The sequence below is a fragment of the Artibeus jamaicensis genome, unplaced genomic scaffold (assembly GCF_021234435.1).
Source record: "Artibeus jamaicensis isolate MK-2021 breed Jamaican fruit bat unplaced genomic scaffold, CSHL_Jam_final contig_415, whole genome shotgun sequence".
In the NCBI taxonomy this organism is placed as follows: Eukaryota; Metazoa; Chordata; class Mammalia; order Chiroptera; family Phyllostomidae; genus Artibeus; species Artibeus jamaicensis.
This window is the reverse complement of record NW_026521823.1, coordinates 38,686,902-38,703,669: the sequence shown is the minus strand read 5'-3', so window position 1 is coordinate 38,703,669 and position 16,768 is coordinate 38,686,902. Positions and strand designations below refer to the sequence as shown.

Sequence of the window (16,768 nt, the reverse complement as noted above, 5' to 3'; positions counted from 1 at the left end):
TGTTCACCTGGACTGATAACACCTCCCTCCTCGGGTCACTGTCAGGTCCAGCTGGGCTGTCACTGACCAAGAAAGTGCCTGTCTATTCATAGGACAAAAAATGTCTCACACTGGCTGGGGTGTTACAAGAATTGCAAGATAGCAAGAATACTCTTTTGTTCTCACCCTCAAATTCTGTCTTCACCCCTCTGTCTTGCTTTGCCATCTGAACAGTCAAGATCAAGGCCAGAAAAAAAAAGACATGGGAATCAGGCGCAGGGTCTGTTGGACTCTTGAACCCCTTCATCTGAACTTCCCCCTTCCTCCACAGCTTCCCCAGCTCTGCTGAGTTCACTATCGCTCACTGTGCACACTCTGCTCACAGGTGCTCAGAAATCAGACAGTGTGATAATAACAACCCCACTGTCCATCAGGAGCTCCAGGAGTGGAGCACTACACACACAGAATTTTACCGTGAGAAGGGAAGTGCTGGAAATAAAGGAAACCTTCCTAAGTCAGCAGTTACCGCCGTGCCCAACGATTGTCTTCCCTCCCCCGGCTTTCCTGGGCCAGCACCGTGGCCTCACGTCCCCGTCAGGAGAGAACCTGCATCCCCGCTTGACTTTGTCTCTGGAAAGAACTCTGGGCTTTCCTGTCTGCATCCCCAAGCAGATGCAGCCAGACTGTCATGTTGTTACCCATTCCACCCCCCAGCCGGGCCCCACTTCGGTCTCCCTACACCCTTGAAAAGAAGCCCCGGTGCCCCTTCCTGGTGCGTCTTCACGGGTCTGTCTGTATTTACACTTAGAACTTCATTTTCTCTTCACCTCTTTGTGCCTTCACCAACCACACGTCCAACCCTCCATGTCCACTACTCTTTTTAATGCCCCGATAAATCTGCAGAGGAGACATCACCAGCCTCGGTGTTAAGTCAGGATTCAGATCCAGAGAGAAAAACAATTTGTCAGAGATTTTCTTGCAAATGCAAGTGTCAAAATTGGCCTCCAGGTTTTCGCTCAATGTTACTTTGCTTGAGCTTCTGAAAAGTATGCCCGCTCAGCCTGCCTGGGGACAACAGTGCCCTGTGTTCTCACCTAAGAGCTCATCATCAGCTTGTATTTTCAAGCGTGTGGCAATGTAACAGTCTGGCTGGATGCAGGCAGCAGGCAAGCCCCCCCCCATACCGGAAAATGCTTCTAAATGGATACAATAGATATGCAAGTATGGACTACAGAATAGAAATACAGACATTCAACAGGAAAGAGGAGATTCTACAATTAACTACTTCTAGTAAGTTCATCAGGGCGACTGACTGACTGTAAAAAGCCCTCTCCTTTGTTTAGCTTTGAAACAATGTCTCAGAGAGGATCCCTAGACCATAATTTGATTAAACAAACACCCTCAGGTTAAAAGCGTCTGTGAAAGATGAGCTTATGTGTAAAAAGCAAAGCAAATGGAATCTTCCTTATTCTGTCAAATTTTATTTTTAAAATGTCTTGCTTATATTCAGTAAATATTTTTTCAAATAAAATGGCCCACTCATACGTTTCCGGTTTCTAAATGCCTGAACCTGGAGAGGCCGTGTCAGTGAACAGTTCAAAGGCGGACCCTCGTTTCATCTCTGGGCAGGGACATTGCCTCACTACCTTGGAGATATGAACCCTAGAGACCACATCCACAAGCTCACAGGCCTGTGAATTTCTGAAAAGTAATACTTTTTATTTGTTTTTTTAAAAGAATTTATTTATTTATTTATTTTTAGAGAGGGGGAAGGGAAGGAGAGAGAAAGAGAAACATCAATGTGTGGTTGCCTCTCCCACGCCCCCTCCTGGGGACCCGGCCTGCAACCCAGGCATGTGCCCTGACTGGGAATCGAACAGGAGACCCTGGTTTACAGGCCTGCACTCAATTCACTGAACCACACCAGCCAGAGCAAAAGTAACACCTTTTAAATTTTACTTTACAGTAAAGAGGAGCCTGGGACAGCCTTCCTTAGGTGCAAGGGTGTGTGAATGGCTGGATGCAGTGGCTGTCTGGGAGAGCAATGACAGCAGCTGGCAGGCCACCTCTGCTGCAGGGGACACCAAGGACACGCTGGTCAGTAATAGGTCAAGCCAGTTTTTTATGGAAAGCTGGGAATGAATCCATAAAAAGAAAGCAAAACTGGATTTTACATGAGTGCTACCATTCAATACAAACTTTCTCTGTTAAAATCCTACATTTTGCTAATTTCCTAAACCATTTTAAATCTTCTCTTGATAGGATTTCATTGGATAGGTTAGTTATAAAATGTAAAAAGAAGATGTCTATTTACTCACTGTTTATAAGAATGAGTATTTATGAAGCTCCAAGGTTAAAATTCTTAAGTAAAGAAAGCATGTAATATGCCAATGTACATGTTTTTCAGAATTCGCTCAAATTTACTCACTATTTCTATAATCTTTATAAATATAATGGGTAAGCAAGGCACATTAAAAACTCAAGAACTGGGAAGCGATTTAGGGCGAATGAGTATAGTTCAGAAAACATTTTTATTTTCATTGGTAATTCAACTTAACATGTGTGTTTGTCTTTTAACACTTTGGTTTCTTTCCTGTTTTCTAAATATTTTCCATTTTTGGCTAAATAGCCTGCAGATTTTATAGCTACAAAACAACTATTTCAAGAAAGAAAAGCTGGGTTGAATGTGGGAGGTGGGGTGGGTAGGGTGGAGGAGAGCAGTGGGGGGTAATGGGGACCACCGTCACTGAACAACAAGAAAAAGAAAGAAAGAAATGCTGGTTACTCTCAGGAAGCCCTCTACTCGCACATCCAATCAACCACGCTAAGATCCCCCGACTCCATCCTGTGCCCTCCCCGTGTTCTTACCGGGTCAGCCCCCCCCCTCGGACCCCTGGGTCGGGCACCCTCCTCTCCTCCCGCCCCAGACCCTTCCCCTCCAATCGGCCCTTCATTTGCCACCGAGTCATAACACAATGGAGTACGCCTGGACCGCTCTCTGTCACAACATTCAGTCCCCCGAGTCCCCCGCATGCCCAGGACCAAACACTGCACAGTTAGGCTCGTCTTTCCAGCCCCGCCTGGCCCCCCCTTCCTGGACACCCCCCCCCCACACACACACACCCCCAGCTCTGCAGACAGTTCATGTCTGGGCACTTAGTTTTGCACATTCTGCCTCCTCCCGCCTGTTGAGGCCTTTACCCATTTCTGTTGGTCCAGCTCAAATGTCACTTCAGTTGGGAAGCCTTCCCTTTCTACCCAACGCGGTTTAAGAAAAATGGGAATGGGTCCATGACAAAGAGGGTTGTGTGTCCTTTCTTCCTGTCTCATAATACTCTGTACGTCCATCGAAGCCAGGTCCTTCCGCATCACATAAAACGTGTATCACGTGGTCGCCCCCTCAGGAGACGGGGACATCTGAGAACAGCAAACGGGTTCCAGTACCCCTCCTCCGCACCCCAGCGCCTGGCAGAACCCAGCAAGTACTTCGGGAGCGAGCAAGGGCTGAGGGAAGGAGCAAGATGATTACAAGGGCTCTTTCCCTGATGAGGACCCCAGAAACACCCCCAGCTCCCAGCCACCCCCGTCAGCGCCCAGCCAGGGCCCCAGAGAGCGCCCCCTGGTGGAGCCCCAGGGGGAAGGAGGGACAGGAGGGGAGTGAGGCCGGGGACTTCCCTCCCCCAACAGCCCGGGAGCAGCCTCACCAGGGCCTGGCTGCGTCCTGCAGCCAGAGGTCACGGCCTTTTCCAGGTCTTGCTCCCCAGTATTGCTCTTTGCCCGCCAAGTCCCCTGCAGTTTCTCGCATCCCTAGTCCCTTGGGTCTTGAGAAGTTGTAACAAAGCCACTGGTGCTGCCCCCAGGTTCCTCGGGGTTTCTCCTCGTTCCCTGTCACCCGTTGCATGAGGCCTTGCTTGGGTTTATCCTGAGCTGACCACGGGGACCCCAGCTGACAGACCCCTCCGCCAGGCGTGGTCGCCCACCCCCGACAGACGGACAGGGCAAATCAACGAGCTGTTGTAAAAGCAGCAGCGGGCCGGGTGGGCAGGAAAACGCTGCAAAGCGCCCATCCACGTGTTTCCCCTCCTCCCTCGCCCAGCCCCTCACCTCGCACATCGTGGATGGACCCCTCGCCCCCGTGACCCTGACAGCACCGGCGTGGGTCACCTGCTGCAGACCAGGCACAGGGCCGCGAACACTCCACGGGAGGGCTGAGCCTGCACGCGCGGGCTGGGCTGGCTCGCCCTTTCCCAGAGGCCCGTGCTGGGGGCGTGGGGGCTACGGGGCAACCGCGCTGGCCTTTTCACTGTCGCTGGCGGAGCACCACCGGCGGCCGGGAGTCGCCCTGGCTGGCAGCGTGGGATGATTCGCTTTGTGAAGATGCTGGGCGGGGCTCAGCATGTTCAGGATTCTGCCTGACCCTTCTCTGCCTCTGGCATCTCCTGGGGGGCGGCCAAGGCCACTATGTAAGCTCCTCCCCCAGACAGACCGGGGCACACTGGACAAGTTGAGGGGATAACAGTGGGGGGAAGAAACCCCCTCAACCAACCAACGGGGATAAGACAGACGGGTTTGCACCTGTGCATCAGGGAGACTGGCGGGTGGCACCCGTCCTGTGACAACCACGTGGTGACTGACACTTCGTGGGGGCAGTGAAAGTTATCGAAGCCAGCCTTTGTGCCAGTTTCCGAAGAATGGGGTGATAACCCTGGTTGCCTCTGGGGGGCGGTGTTCCGCGTGGGTGCTGTGATAGTGTACACACCCAGGATCCTACATAACGAAAGGCATGATTTTCTCCGTATTATGAAAAAAGTAATCTGTTCAAGGCCGCAGAGCAAAGCTGAGATTCAGACAAGTACGTCAGACTCAAAAGTTCATACGCTTTCCATTACACAATTTGTTTGTCTCGAAGCGGGTGGGAGACTGTTGTTGAGAGTTTTCTTTTGTTTGCATGCAGAGGCATCGAAGGAGAAGAGGAGGGAGAAGTCACAGAAGGGACAGGACGGGACAGGACCCATCCTGCCCACTCTGGCCACACACGGCGGATGGGTTTTGAGCCCATGGGTACAGCAGCGGAAGCCCCACTGGTCGTGAAGTACTGGACAGGGTCAGTCGATGCAATGGCACTTCTGTCCTACAAAACCACAGCAGCGCAGGCTTGGGGAGGGGCCATTCTTCCGCCCTCGCCACCCCATCCCCAGGCTGCAGAGTCGCCTTGGGTTCAAGGGGCCTGCTGGCTGCAGGGGACAATGCAGGACAGAGCCACGGGCTGCAGGCAGCACGACCAATGCCCTTGACTGAGAGGCTTGAGGAGAAAGAACACAAGCAAATTCATTCCTGAGCCCACATAAGACATCACTGCCCTGCAGATGCCCAGAAATGGAGGGCTGGGGAGGGGGACTGAAGCAGAAGGGAGGAGTGTGGAGGTGAAGGTCAACTCCACAGGTGAGGGCTTGGAGGAGCCTCGGAGCTCCGGGTGCGAATACCGACCGACCTTGTGAACTGCTGACGGCCGGGAGGTGTGGAGGAATTTCTGACTCGTGGGTTCTTTCTCTGGAGCCCTGTCCCTCTGCCTCTCTTTCTGGGTCACCGCCCGCAGACTCCTGGCCCCGGGACGAAGGCCAGTCCCGGCCCTCCTCAGAAGGGCACGGCGGCCTGGTGCACTTGGCCCCCACTGTCACCCGCTTGCTCTCTCCTCTGTCTGGGCTTCTCTTTCCCACACCTGCACTTGGCCTCTCTGCCTGTTCTCCAGGCAACTGGACTCTGCTCTCTCATCTGATTTGTGTTACTCCCCACGCACAACAGTGAAAAGACACACGTGTGTGGTCTTCGTCTGTGGGTCCCAGCAGAGTTCTTAAAACTCTTGGAATTTTTTGCCCGGTGTGGGTGGCTTACGTACGTGAACGTTGGAACTGATGGAAGAGAGGCGAGCTGGGGCCTGGTCAGCAGAGGGCCCTGCCGGGAGGTGAGAGGGTTAGATCTTTCAGGCCCGCTCCCGGAGACTGAGCTCAGTCACCAACGGTTTTATCAATTCAGTCCGGCATGCCTACACAAGGAACCTTCGAGAAGACCCTGAAACGAGGCTGAGGGAGCTTGTAGGGGGGTGGACACGCTGAGGTGCTGGGAGGGCAGGATACCTGGAGTGTGCACGGAAGCTCCGTGCAGGCCCCGCCCCTAGGTCTTTAAAAAAATTACTGATTGATTTTGAGGAGAGAGAGAGAGAGAGAGAAAGAGACATCAATTTGTTGTTCTACTTACTTATGCATTCATTGGTTGATTCTCATATGTGCCCTGACTGGGGATTGAACCTGCAACCTTGGTGTATCAGGAAAACTCTTCAACCAACTCTGCTCACTGGCTCTAACTCTGGCCATTCCGACTGTCTCTGGAGTTAGGTCTGCCCCTTCCCTCCTATTGCGGGGGCCCCCACGCCTGCTGTACTGGTCCCAAATAAAGTCTTCATGATGTTGACAAGGGTCAGAGCAACGGTTTTCCGTAGCCGGCCCTGTGAGTTTGAGCAAGTCACGCAGGTGTGGTTTTCTCGGCTACCGAATGAGACCCGTAAGGGAGTCTCTCAGGTGCCACCGCTGGCTTGCGTCCCTCCCACAGGTGCCAAGCCCCTAGCACACTACACCTAGAACTGTTTTCTTGGTGCCCCAAGGGCAATTTCCCCAAATCGGACCCACCCTCCATAGCCTGGAGTCTGATCTGTGTGCCCCATCACACACTGATGTTCCAGAACCTTCCTGAAGGCAACGGACAGGGAGCCACGCCCAGAATGGCCTTGGACAAGTGAGACTGTCTCGACTGTCACTAGAATAACCAGATGGTATGCTCAACAATATATCTGCTTTTACTTTAGCGACATTCTATAGTATTTATCCGATATATAATCCTTTTTCTCCCACACACTGACGGGAAGCCACAGCCCTGGGAAAGCCCTGCAGGTTAATGCTGAGACTCTCAGCAAACCGTCACCACCCCACGCCTGCCCCTGAGGACTCAGGACGCAGCACCCCAGAAATCGGGAAGCACACGCTTTTTAATTTTGAAACTGACCACCTCGCCCCAGGAATGCCGCAGCCACCAGGAGACCAGGCAGTCGGGTTTCACATGGTTATGGTCTTAAAAAGACACGTTTTAAATGGCTTAATAAAGGCATGTTTATCCAAATGATCGTAGGTTGATGGTTTGATTCTCAACCCACGAACTTTATTCTAAGTGTCCATAAATACTGCTATACCCAGTCACTGACATTTTAGCTTTAAGTAAATTATAAGTTTTAAGGAAATTATAAACACCCAATCTATGTAATGTAAATCTCTGTAAAGATGCTTTCAGTCAATTTACTTTTTTTTCTAGCTGTAAATCAAATTTATCGCCCAGCAATCACAAAGACAATTGAATCTGTTCATCTCAGATGACTTTTCATAACACTAGAAAATGCAGAAAACAACCCAATATTCCAATTTGTCAGTAAAAATGGAGCATGTTAAGTGATCTCAGTCCCGGCGTGCAGTCATGTAGTTCAATAACAGTCACAAAATTAATTCTGATTTGTTAAGAGGCAAGGTCTACTTTTCAAACATTAAGAGATGAACAGATACTGAGTTTCTTTTTAATGTTTCAAAGTTGGAAAGAAAAGTCTGTCCTGTTGCTCTCACTGGGTTATGAGATGGGAAGCCGTACCCTGTGTCTACGGCACCAAGACTTCAACTATTGGACCTTCCGCTTCAATATGGCGGACAAAAGCAACGGGAAAGCTTTCTGTCACATGCTTAAGGAAACAGAGACGAGCACATCGACGCTTAAGAGGTAATTATAAATATGTTATATTTATATATAATTTGATTGGAATTTGTTATATGTAATTTGATTGTAATGTACGTTGATATATAATTTGATGTATATGTATTTGATTATAAATATGTCATATTTATCATCAAAATTAATTAATATTTATATTCACAAATATATTTGTATCGTGTGTAAATCCTCAAACTTGCAAAAAAGGAATATGTTCCTATAAAGTAGCAGTGAAATTTGAGGAAAGGAGCAAGCACGGCCTTTCCCATCGCCGTTTACAAGGAAAAGCGGGCGCTCCCTCTCCCCTTTCCCAGGTTCCCCGATGCAGTTCTAAGCACTTCCTCCCGTGTTTATTTAATCCTCACCAGGTCATCACAGGCCCAGTAAGAGGTGCTAACACACACGTGCGGTGAACACGGGAGGGGGTGACGTGCCTAGCCGACCACCCGCGACTCCAAGCTTCACTGGGACAGAGAAATCCCCAACCACCTGGACACAGGTAAGGCATGATCTCCGGGCCGAAGCCTGAAATGTTACTGGCACGCTTTCAGTTAGAACGAAAGCATCCATTGTTGGTGCGCTTCCTCCCCCAGAAGCCTCCCTTTGTTTTAGGCCACGTACGCCTCCTTTGGGAAACCCCACGGTCGGTACCACCTCAGCGCGACTTGCTCTCATGCAAAGACGTTAACTCGTTTACCGGTTATCCTCGGTCTCCATGCTCACTTCTCCTGGAGGACTGGTCGCTGAACACCATGAAAATACTTTTCTCCCTTCTGTTTGCCTCCTGTTGGTGTTGCCTTTAAACGCGTGCCAAGTTCAGCCCCGCCAGGTCAGCGAAGAGCCCACTGGCCCCCTCGGTGCCTGTCCATCATCTGGTGTCCGAAAACGTGGCTGCCTTTTGTCTTGGTGTTCCCCAAAGTGTGACTCCCAGTCTGAAAGAGGTCGCCTCCTTGAGTCAAGTCTCCTGACGCAGCCAAGTTCTTCAGGCTAACGACTGCTGGCTTTTCTCCCACACGGAGATAAGCTGCCTTCACCTGAGAATGTCCCGCGCCTCTTCTTGGAGGTGTCGGGGGACGACGCTGTAGATGTCCTTGGGGGAGGGGTTTCCAGCCCTCATCTCAGCAGGGGTGAGCTCCTCCTGGGCGGGCACCCTCCGTGATTCTGGCACGCCGGCATCACTCGGTTTTTCTGAAAGAAAAATCAAGAGAGGGTAAAGGGAGGTGCAGGGGAAGTGCCGGAAGTACTCGCACTGAGGCTGGAGGACATCCTGGGGACAGCAGCCATGGTTCTGGCTCCAGCGACCTAATTACCACGGCTCTTTGCACCACGGCCCTGCCAGACAGCGGGGCGCTGGCCCCTCACCTCACCACCAGGGGGCGCTGTGGATACCGGGACACCGTGGCCTCCGTCAAAAAACACAAATGACTTAATTTAGGTTTAAGTTCTCCCTCCCTATGCACTTCTTCTCAAGGGCTTCCTCCAGGTGGAAATACGTGCTTCCCACAATGTGCCTTTTTCAAGAACAACACCCTAAAATCCAAACCTACAACTTTATACATAATGTAGCTCACGTTTGAAAGTGCAACATCTATGGCAGAAAAAGAAGAGAAAATACCTCTGTTGGAAAGCCTTTCTTTTTCTGGTAAGGGTCTCAGAAACCATCGGTGCCTGCTACAGCCTAACATTTTAAGAAATAAGCTGGAAAAAATGACAAATGTACAATGAGAAACCAGAGGGACAAGTACAATGGAATTTTCTGCCTGTTCCTACAAATATCGTAATTATAAATATGCCATAATTTCCAAGGAGCCCGCGATCCCCCGGATAAACCTCTCACGCAGAGGTTACAATGTTACAATGAGTTACAATGTCAGGGACGATACGCCCTGCGCTGGCTTCCCAGCCCTGTGACTGGTCAAGGTGCCCATTTCTGAGTATCACATTTCTGAGTAGCCCATTTCAATGTATCACACAGGTGCCCTGCCACATCCCTGACAATGCCATCGCCCGAAAGATCAGAGCTGGGAGCCTTCCTCACTGCATCTAACATGCATGAACAGCAGTCTAGTCCAGTTTAAGACAGCGCCTGACAAAACAATCATATTAATCATGTGTGACAAACCTGACATTACTCTCCGACTTTCATGATAATTTTGTATTTAGGTAGTTTATTAACTATGTACATAAGTTGCATGCACAGTTGGAATGCTACTGACGGTAAAATTAAAATGCAGTATAGTAAGATTTGATAGAGCTGCGGTATTTTTAATTTGCCAAAGTGATTTATTTCATAGGTGGCACGACAGCCTGGTGAATGGGAACTGCCCATTCCGTTTGACAGGTGAGAAACTGGTGTCCAGAAAAGTCGAGCACCATCGTCCTGTGCTGGGACTTACACACAGGGGCTCTGACTTTCAGTTCTCACCTTACTCCCCGCTGTTGAGTGCCTGGCGCAACTGAGTCATCGAATATGGTCTCCTTGTCTCCCCATTCCTTCTCCAAGGGGCAGGAGAGCTGCCTCCACACATTGTACAATTTGGGGGTGGCACAGTGTGGTGGGGACCACAAGGTGAGAATCACAGAAATGCTCTGTGCTCAATGTTCCCCGTCAGTAAAGTGGGGCCAACCTGCCGTCCCCCCGTGCAGGACCTTCCTGGAGACCCACCACCTGAACTATGTCCGGAAGGGCCTAGAAAGCTACAGACAGTGTTTGCAAATATTCGAAGCACACCTTTTGCTCATGTACTGTTCCTGAACTTGTGTGGGGACAGAAAAGGTGTTCCCGGCGTCCTCCGCCCGCAGCTCTGTGTCCTCCTCGTGCGCATCATGGGCCCAAACAACAGAAGCTCTGGACTTGCTGTCCAGCAGCAGGGCTTGGACAGCCGTCCTCACCGGCTGGGGCAGCTGATCCTTTGGCTCTGAAGCCTGAAGCCACTGCCCACGGCTAAGAGCAGCACAGTGACCTCTTCACTTTCCCAGCAAAAATATCCTATTTTGGCAACCTGGGCTTTTCCCAGAGTCGGGATGGCACAGGGTGCGATCTCGGCTAAGGAGCGGCGGAGAAACAGGCCGGCTTCGCTGCTCACTCCAGTGAGCATCTCTTTGAGCTGCTGTACTTGAAGCAGAAAGAGTCCGGAGACTCGGGGCCTAAATCACAACTTATATAAGTAACTGCCAGTGAGCCTTTAACCCAAAGCCTTTCCTGGGAGAGGCAGGCAGGGGGAAGGGCCTGGGGCGAGGAAGGGGCTCCTAAGGGGGAAGACAGTGGAGCCCACCAGGCAGGAGGGGAACGCAGCAGACATAGGTGTGACATGTGACGATGTCCTTGCTCTTTGTTGACGGGCGTCTGTCAAGTTCCAGAACTGCATCCTTTCTGTGTAGACTTAGAGCTGGGAAAACGCCCTCCTCGTGGGGCGGGGCAGGGCAGGAAGGAGCCCGCTCCTGGGGGGAGCAAGGAAGTCCCGGGCGACCCCCCTCTCTTTCACCACACCGAGGGCCTCACCCTTTGCAGCTCTGCCTTATCACCACAGCTTCCCTAGAACAGTCTGTTAACCCACAGATAGTAAACCTGTGGCCACAACCTCTTTATCAATCCCCTGAGGACGGGCCACACATCCATCCAAATGCAGGAACTAAAAATCAGTGTTACTTCTTCCCATGTTTGGCCAGACAGGTTCACAGATGGCTACATCCTCTGAGATGTGGTGAAAGTTTACCTGCAAATGGGCCTAATGTCACCCAAACAATTGGTAATAATGTGTATTACCAATTGGTAACAATGCCTGCGCACAGGCGTCCTTCGGTCCCAGGGGACCTCCCTGGAAGTGGCCTCAGGATAACCATCTTGCCTTCCAGAATGAAACGAGAACCAGCCAGGGCCTTAAAAAAACACCCTTGCGAGATGGAGACCTGAGATGCATTCACCCCGTCAATCAAGGGCCCGAAGGTCAGACTCAGCAAGACCTGCGTGTGTCATTCACGACCAAACCGAATGGGCACAAACTGTGGTCAAAAAGGTCTCGGTTGCGGCGGCCGCTCTTAGACCTCCAGTCATTAAATATGTACCTAGACACACTTCACAGAGCGTCAGGGTGAAGCTAAAGGTGTGTGTGTGGGTAGCTAAATATTTCAAATTTAATTTTTAAAATGTGTAACTTGCTCCCTTGGCGTTCCGAATGGCACCTGCCTTTCGTACCCGTCTTCCCCGTGTACTCAAGGACGTCCTGTTCATCTTCGATGCTGCGGCTTGGTCAGACTCAGAGCCATGGATTGAGAATGCATTCGATAAAGAGTGAATAATTTAGTCCCTTTGGCCAATGACCAAGCGATAAAAATACATATCTGCTTCTGTGGCATATCCTGAGTGGCGCTGGCCCAGCCTCGGCTTGGGCAGAGCTAATGGTGCGAGGCAGGGGTTTGGGGGCAGCGAGCCCTGCAACAGAAGCTCCTCAGTCTTGGGCTTGCCTTTGAAAGCTCAATTTACAGCTTCAAAGATAAAATTTTACATAACAGTAACATCCCATAGGGGCAGGTTGCATGGGACGTCAATTATATCCGAATTCATCTTTGTAAAAATAACATTTTAAAAATAGACCATGAGATTGAAATCTACCTCATTTGATAATACCTGACTAATATGACTCTCTGGCTTTTTGAAGGGAAAAAGAATGTTCTTTCACTCACTTAAAAACCGACATTTCTTGGGGGAGTCGGGTGCCAAGCCAAGCCAGGGGCTTTTCTTCTGGTTCTCTGACCTCTGCATGGGTTTACTAACCCTTTGTCAGTCTAATTCGAGGAGGAGGAGACTGACCTTCCATGAGGTGAAGTATCTGAGCTAGTATGACAGAGAGCCAGCTGCAAAACCAAGTTTATCTGACCCTCACAATATATATTTAAATCCTAGTTATCTCTTTCATCTAGTAGCAGGGCCTCTGGGAAATACGAGAGTAAGTTGGACACACTACTTTATTCTTCAGGACCAGAATTTCTTAGGATAGTCACTTAGCTTTTACTAGAATAAACAAAAATATTAGTAAATAAAATTAGTGAGGTATTTAGCATATCATGGAAAACTGATGAAGATTGAATGTAATTCATGTTTTAAACTTAAAAACCCAACAAATTAATATCCTTATGCTGAAAGTAACTATGATTTAATTCATTAAATGAAGTTCTATTTATACTGAGCTGCTAGATTCAACAAAAATATACTTAGTAATATTTGAGTTTTATTTCATTTCTTTTTTATTATTGTTTTATCATTTTATTGTATTTTCCCATGTAAATAAATAACAAACTACATTTTTTTAGTATGTGCATGCTTCCTGCAGTATTTCCTGTGTTTTACCTGACCACCCTCAGGAAACCCTTTTTTAATGGTTAAATGCATCGCTGCATTACAAACAAGGAGAAAGAATAAGTGTCTACCACTGTGTAAAACTGCACACAGATTTCAGCTACGTAGGTGAACCATGTTTTTCCCAAGGAATGAGTGTTACAAAGGAAGTTTGCCCCAAAGAGAGTGCATGCATTGTGTGCCTGGACTGGAAGGAAATGGAAAGATTTCTAGCCCGTGTCTTATCCTAGAGATGAGGTTCAATGACCTTCCCACTGGCAGAGAGGCCAAGGCAAAGCCAAGTCCCCCCCCTGGATTCCCGATCCAGGGATCCTTCCCCGTCCTGATGGTCCCCATAGGTCCTGACCACTGCTCCACCCAGGACGTTGAAATCTGACCCAGCGCGCTGCATGGAGAGTTTAAGGACAGCCAAGGCAGCAAGGGAGAAAGGCAGATTAAAAAATAAAAACCACAATAGTAACAGAACAGGCGATACAAAGAGCATGGTGCCACCCAGGTTGTCCACAATGACAAGAGCCATGGGACTCGTCCTGATTTCCAATCTGGCGCCCTCTGCACGGTCACAGTGAGGGTCCTCACGTGGACTCACGGCAGGATGGTCGCCGCCCTCATCCCACTGCCATCGTTGTAAAGGGTCTCCAAGGAGCCCTACAAGGGAAGCCGGCCTCCCATTCCCCGTTCCTCGAGAGAGGCTCTGACGCAGGGTGGGGACAGCAGCATTGCTTGGGGAGAGGAGAGACTTTAGCGAGTACTGACTATACTTTTTGTGCTTGGCCAGCTCAGCCAGAGCTGATTATTTGGTCCAACAGCACTTCAAGATCCATTCCCTGAGGGAAATGGCATGAGGAGCCCTGGTGGCCTGCTTTGCTCCGGATGGGTAGCGAGGCAGTGAGTGGACTGGAGGGGAAATGACAAACTCCTGCGGAGCAGGTTACCCTGTGCCAGGTGAGCACCAGCAAGTACACGCTGGGCGCCTGGCCTTCACGTGCATCCCCTCATTCCCGCCACAGGACAGCGGTGCGAACACTGACCACCGTCACCTCTCACATAGGAAGGGACTGAGGCTTACAGGAGTGAAGTGACTTTTCAGTGGCTACGGAGCTGGGGTGTGGCAGCGCAGAGATTGGAACCTAGGGCTTCTTTCTGAGAGTAAACCCAGCTGAAGGCAACAGTACGCGAGAGGCTCCTGGTGCCTGGTGCAAGCTAACCCTGGCCTGACAAAGCTGTGACCGGCCGGGCTTTTCTCCCTACCAGGCGAAGAATAGGAAGCACCGCGTTTCATCATGGCAGAGATCTTACAACCCCAGCGAGGTACAAGGGCAAAGTGGGAAGACAAAACAATCTAGCTGGGTCTGCGGGAAAGGGAGAATGAAGGGGTCTTGATCTAGAGAGAAAAGGTGGACGTCAGCCAGCTGGAAGCTAAGAAAGGCGAGGAGAGGAGGCAGGGACAGCCACAGAGGAAAAAGGAAGAGAAATGGGATGTCATCGGTCCCTGGCAGGTAGTAAGACTTCCAAGCAGGATGAGGGAGAGAAAGGTGCTTAGTCCTAATATCTTAGTCCTATTAAGTAAACTCCTTAGTCCTAAGGAGCTTAATAACCACGCAGGAACCTACTGTGCGTCTGGTTATCATCAGGTAGCTTAACAACACAGTGTGAACAACTTACTTTTCATGTGACAAATAAGATGCAACTAAGTGTCAACTACTTTTATCTGCATTGGTGAAGAATAAAGAGCTCCCCTTCGCTAGAACTTCCTGCAGGTGGGCTGGGGCACCTCCAGGAATTAAACTGCTTTTGCCTTTTACTTAAACGGAGCAGGTGTTTCGTTCCATGGAAAGGGTAAAATTAAGGCCAAACGCACCTAGCCCTGTTCACTGAGGCATCAACTTTGTTTTAAGGGGGCGGGGGTGAGGGTAACAGCAAGAGATTGTTGTTGTTAAAACTGGAATACTCTTTCTAAGAATTTACTGATCCCTGATTAGAATAAGTTAAATAAGCAAAATGAGTTCACCTAAAAGCAGGATTTTCAAATAAAAATATTACATAAGATAACTATAAGCGATGGAATCTCCTGCTATTTAAAACCAGAGCGACTGCCTTACGTTCAACTATCAGCTACTTTGGAGAATCCGCTTTCTTATTCAGCAGGGCTCTGGACCCCGCCCGCCCAGTCACAGCAGGGGACCCCCGTGAGCCAGCAGGGCGACCTGGGGCGGAGGTGAACACGATAAAGCCGGGCGTCTGAGCATCTGGGCTCACTAGTGTCACTGTCGCTGACGCCTCACCCACCAACCCGCCCGCCCGGACTGCAAACGTCCCAGAGAACCCACTACTCACAGACGCACACAGCACGGTCGAGAAGAGTCCCTCGCCTTTCACAAAGGACGGCGCTCGCTCGCCGTCTCCTCCAGCACCTGCAGTGACCCGCTGACCCCGCGGCAGAAGCCGGCGCGGGGCTGAGCGCAGCCGCTCAGATCTCTCCGAGCCTCCCCGTCCCCCGTCTCCCCGGCGCTCCCGCTGGACCCCCGCACACTCTCCGGAGCGGTCTCCTGGCTTTTGTCCCCCTTTGTCCCATCCGCAGGTCCCGGCAGGCAGCGTGACTGCCACCGCACTGCACTGGGTCTGGGGCGGACTGATGCGCCCGCTGCCGCAGTCAGCAGCACCGCCCCCCACCCCCCACCCCCGTGGCCCCTTTTTTTCTTTTTAAAGAGACAGGACGACGCTCAACCTTCAGTTTCAATAATGCTGCGAAACGCAACACGGTTGCTCAAAGCCGATGCTGTGAAATAGCAGTGAGCGCGTTTATCGGTTCTCTTCACATTGCAGATAAATTTTAGGAGGTGCATGGCCAGCAGAGCCCGGCGCCACGACACACCAGCTGTGTGACCTCAGGCAAGTCATGCAGGGTCTCATTCACCTCGTGGAAAAGGAAGAGTCGTGACCAGGTCATGCCCAGTCTGGAGATCACTTAGTTTACCAAAGTTAAATTCAAATACACCAGCCACACACTCCTTGTTTGCAGCACAGGTTCCACCTCCGAAGCGCTTTTTGTGTTTTGTTGGGATTTGAGTACCGGGTTCCGAAGGTTTTACAAAAGGCCTTCTTTCAAAGTGCCGTGTCACCTGTGAAGTGCCAGGCGGCTAGAATGTTGTTCTAATTTGTCCTTATTACTGTCAGTTTCATAATAAAAAATACTGTCACATTAATTCAAATAGAACTCTACCTCCTTATTTCCGACAAGCGGGGGTGTGAAATACCAAGCGAGCCTGTTCTTGCACACGGCCTGCCCCCTCCTCCCCTTGGGGGCCCTGTATCCTCGGGAGCGTCCCCTGCACAAGGCGGGCCTCACGGGCAGAGGCCCAGAACTGAGGCTTCCCCGGAACCCTAACAGCACAGGTAGCTCTGCTGCTTTACCTCTGGTTGAAAAACTAACTCAGCTCAGCCCACTCCAGACCTGGAGAAGCTCAGCCTATCTTTCCTGGGGAGATGAAAGCGGGTCCCCGATGTGATCATTCACTTCAGAGGCAGAGTCACCTGCCTTTTCGAGGTCCCACGCAGACACCGAATCCAATGCTGTCTCCTTCCCATTCTTGACTCACAGATTCAGGTATATATAACATAAAACATAAC

The 16,768-nt window shown here is 50.5% G+C and overlaps 1 protein-coding gene across 3 annotated transcripts in view; it reads right to left on the bottom strand.

The window, feature by feature from the left end:
• Positions 1-15,744, bottom strand: part of SACS (sacsin molecular chaperone) — a 65,771-nt gene extending 50,027 nt beyond the window's left edge. For all 3 annotated transcript variants that reach the window (XM_053665545.1, XM_037129432.2, XM_053665547.1), the window contains exons 1-2: positions 15,476-15,744; positions 8,480-8,970 (exon numbers count right to left, since the gene is read on the bottom strand). In XM_053665545.1, coding sequence (XP_053521520.1) covers positions 8,480-8,499 — 20 coding nt within the window. In that variant the 5' untranslated portion in view covers positions 8,500-8,970; positions 15,476-15,744. The remainder of the gene's footprint in view (positions 1-8,479; positions 8,971-15,475) is intronic.
• Between the last annotated feature and the right edge of the window lie 1,024 nt (positions 15,745-16,768).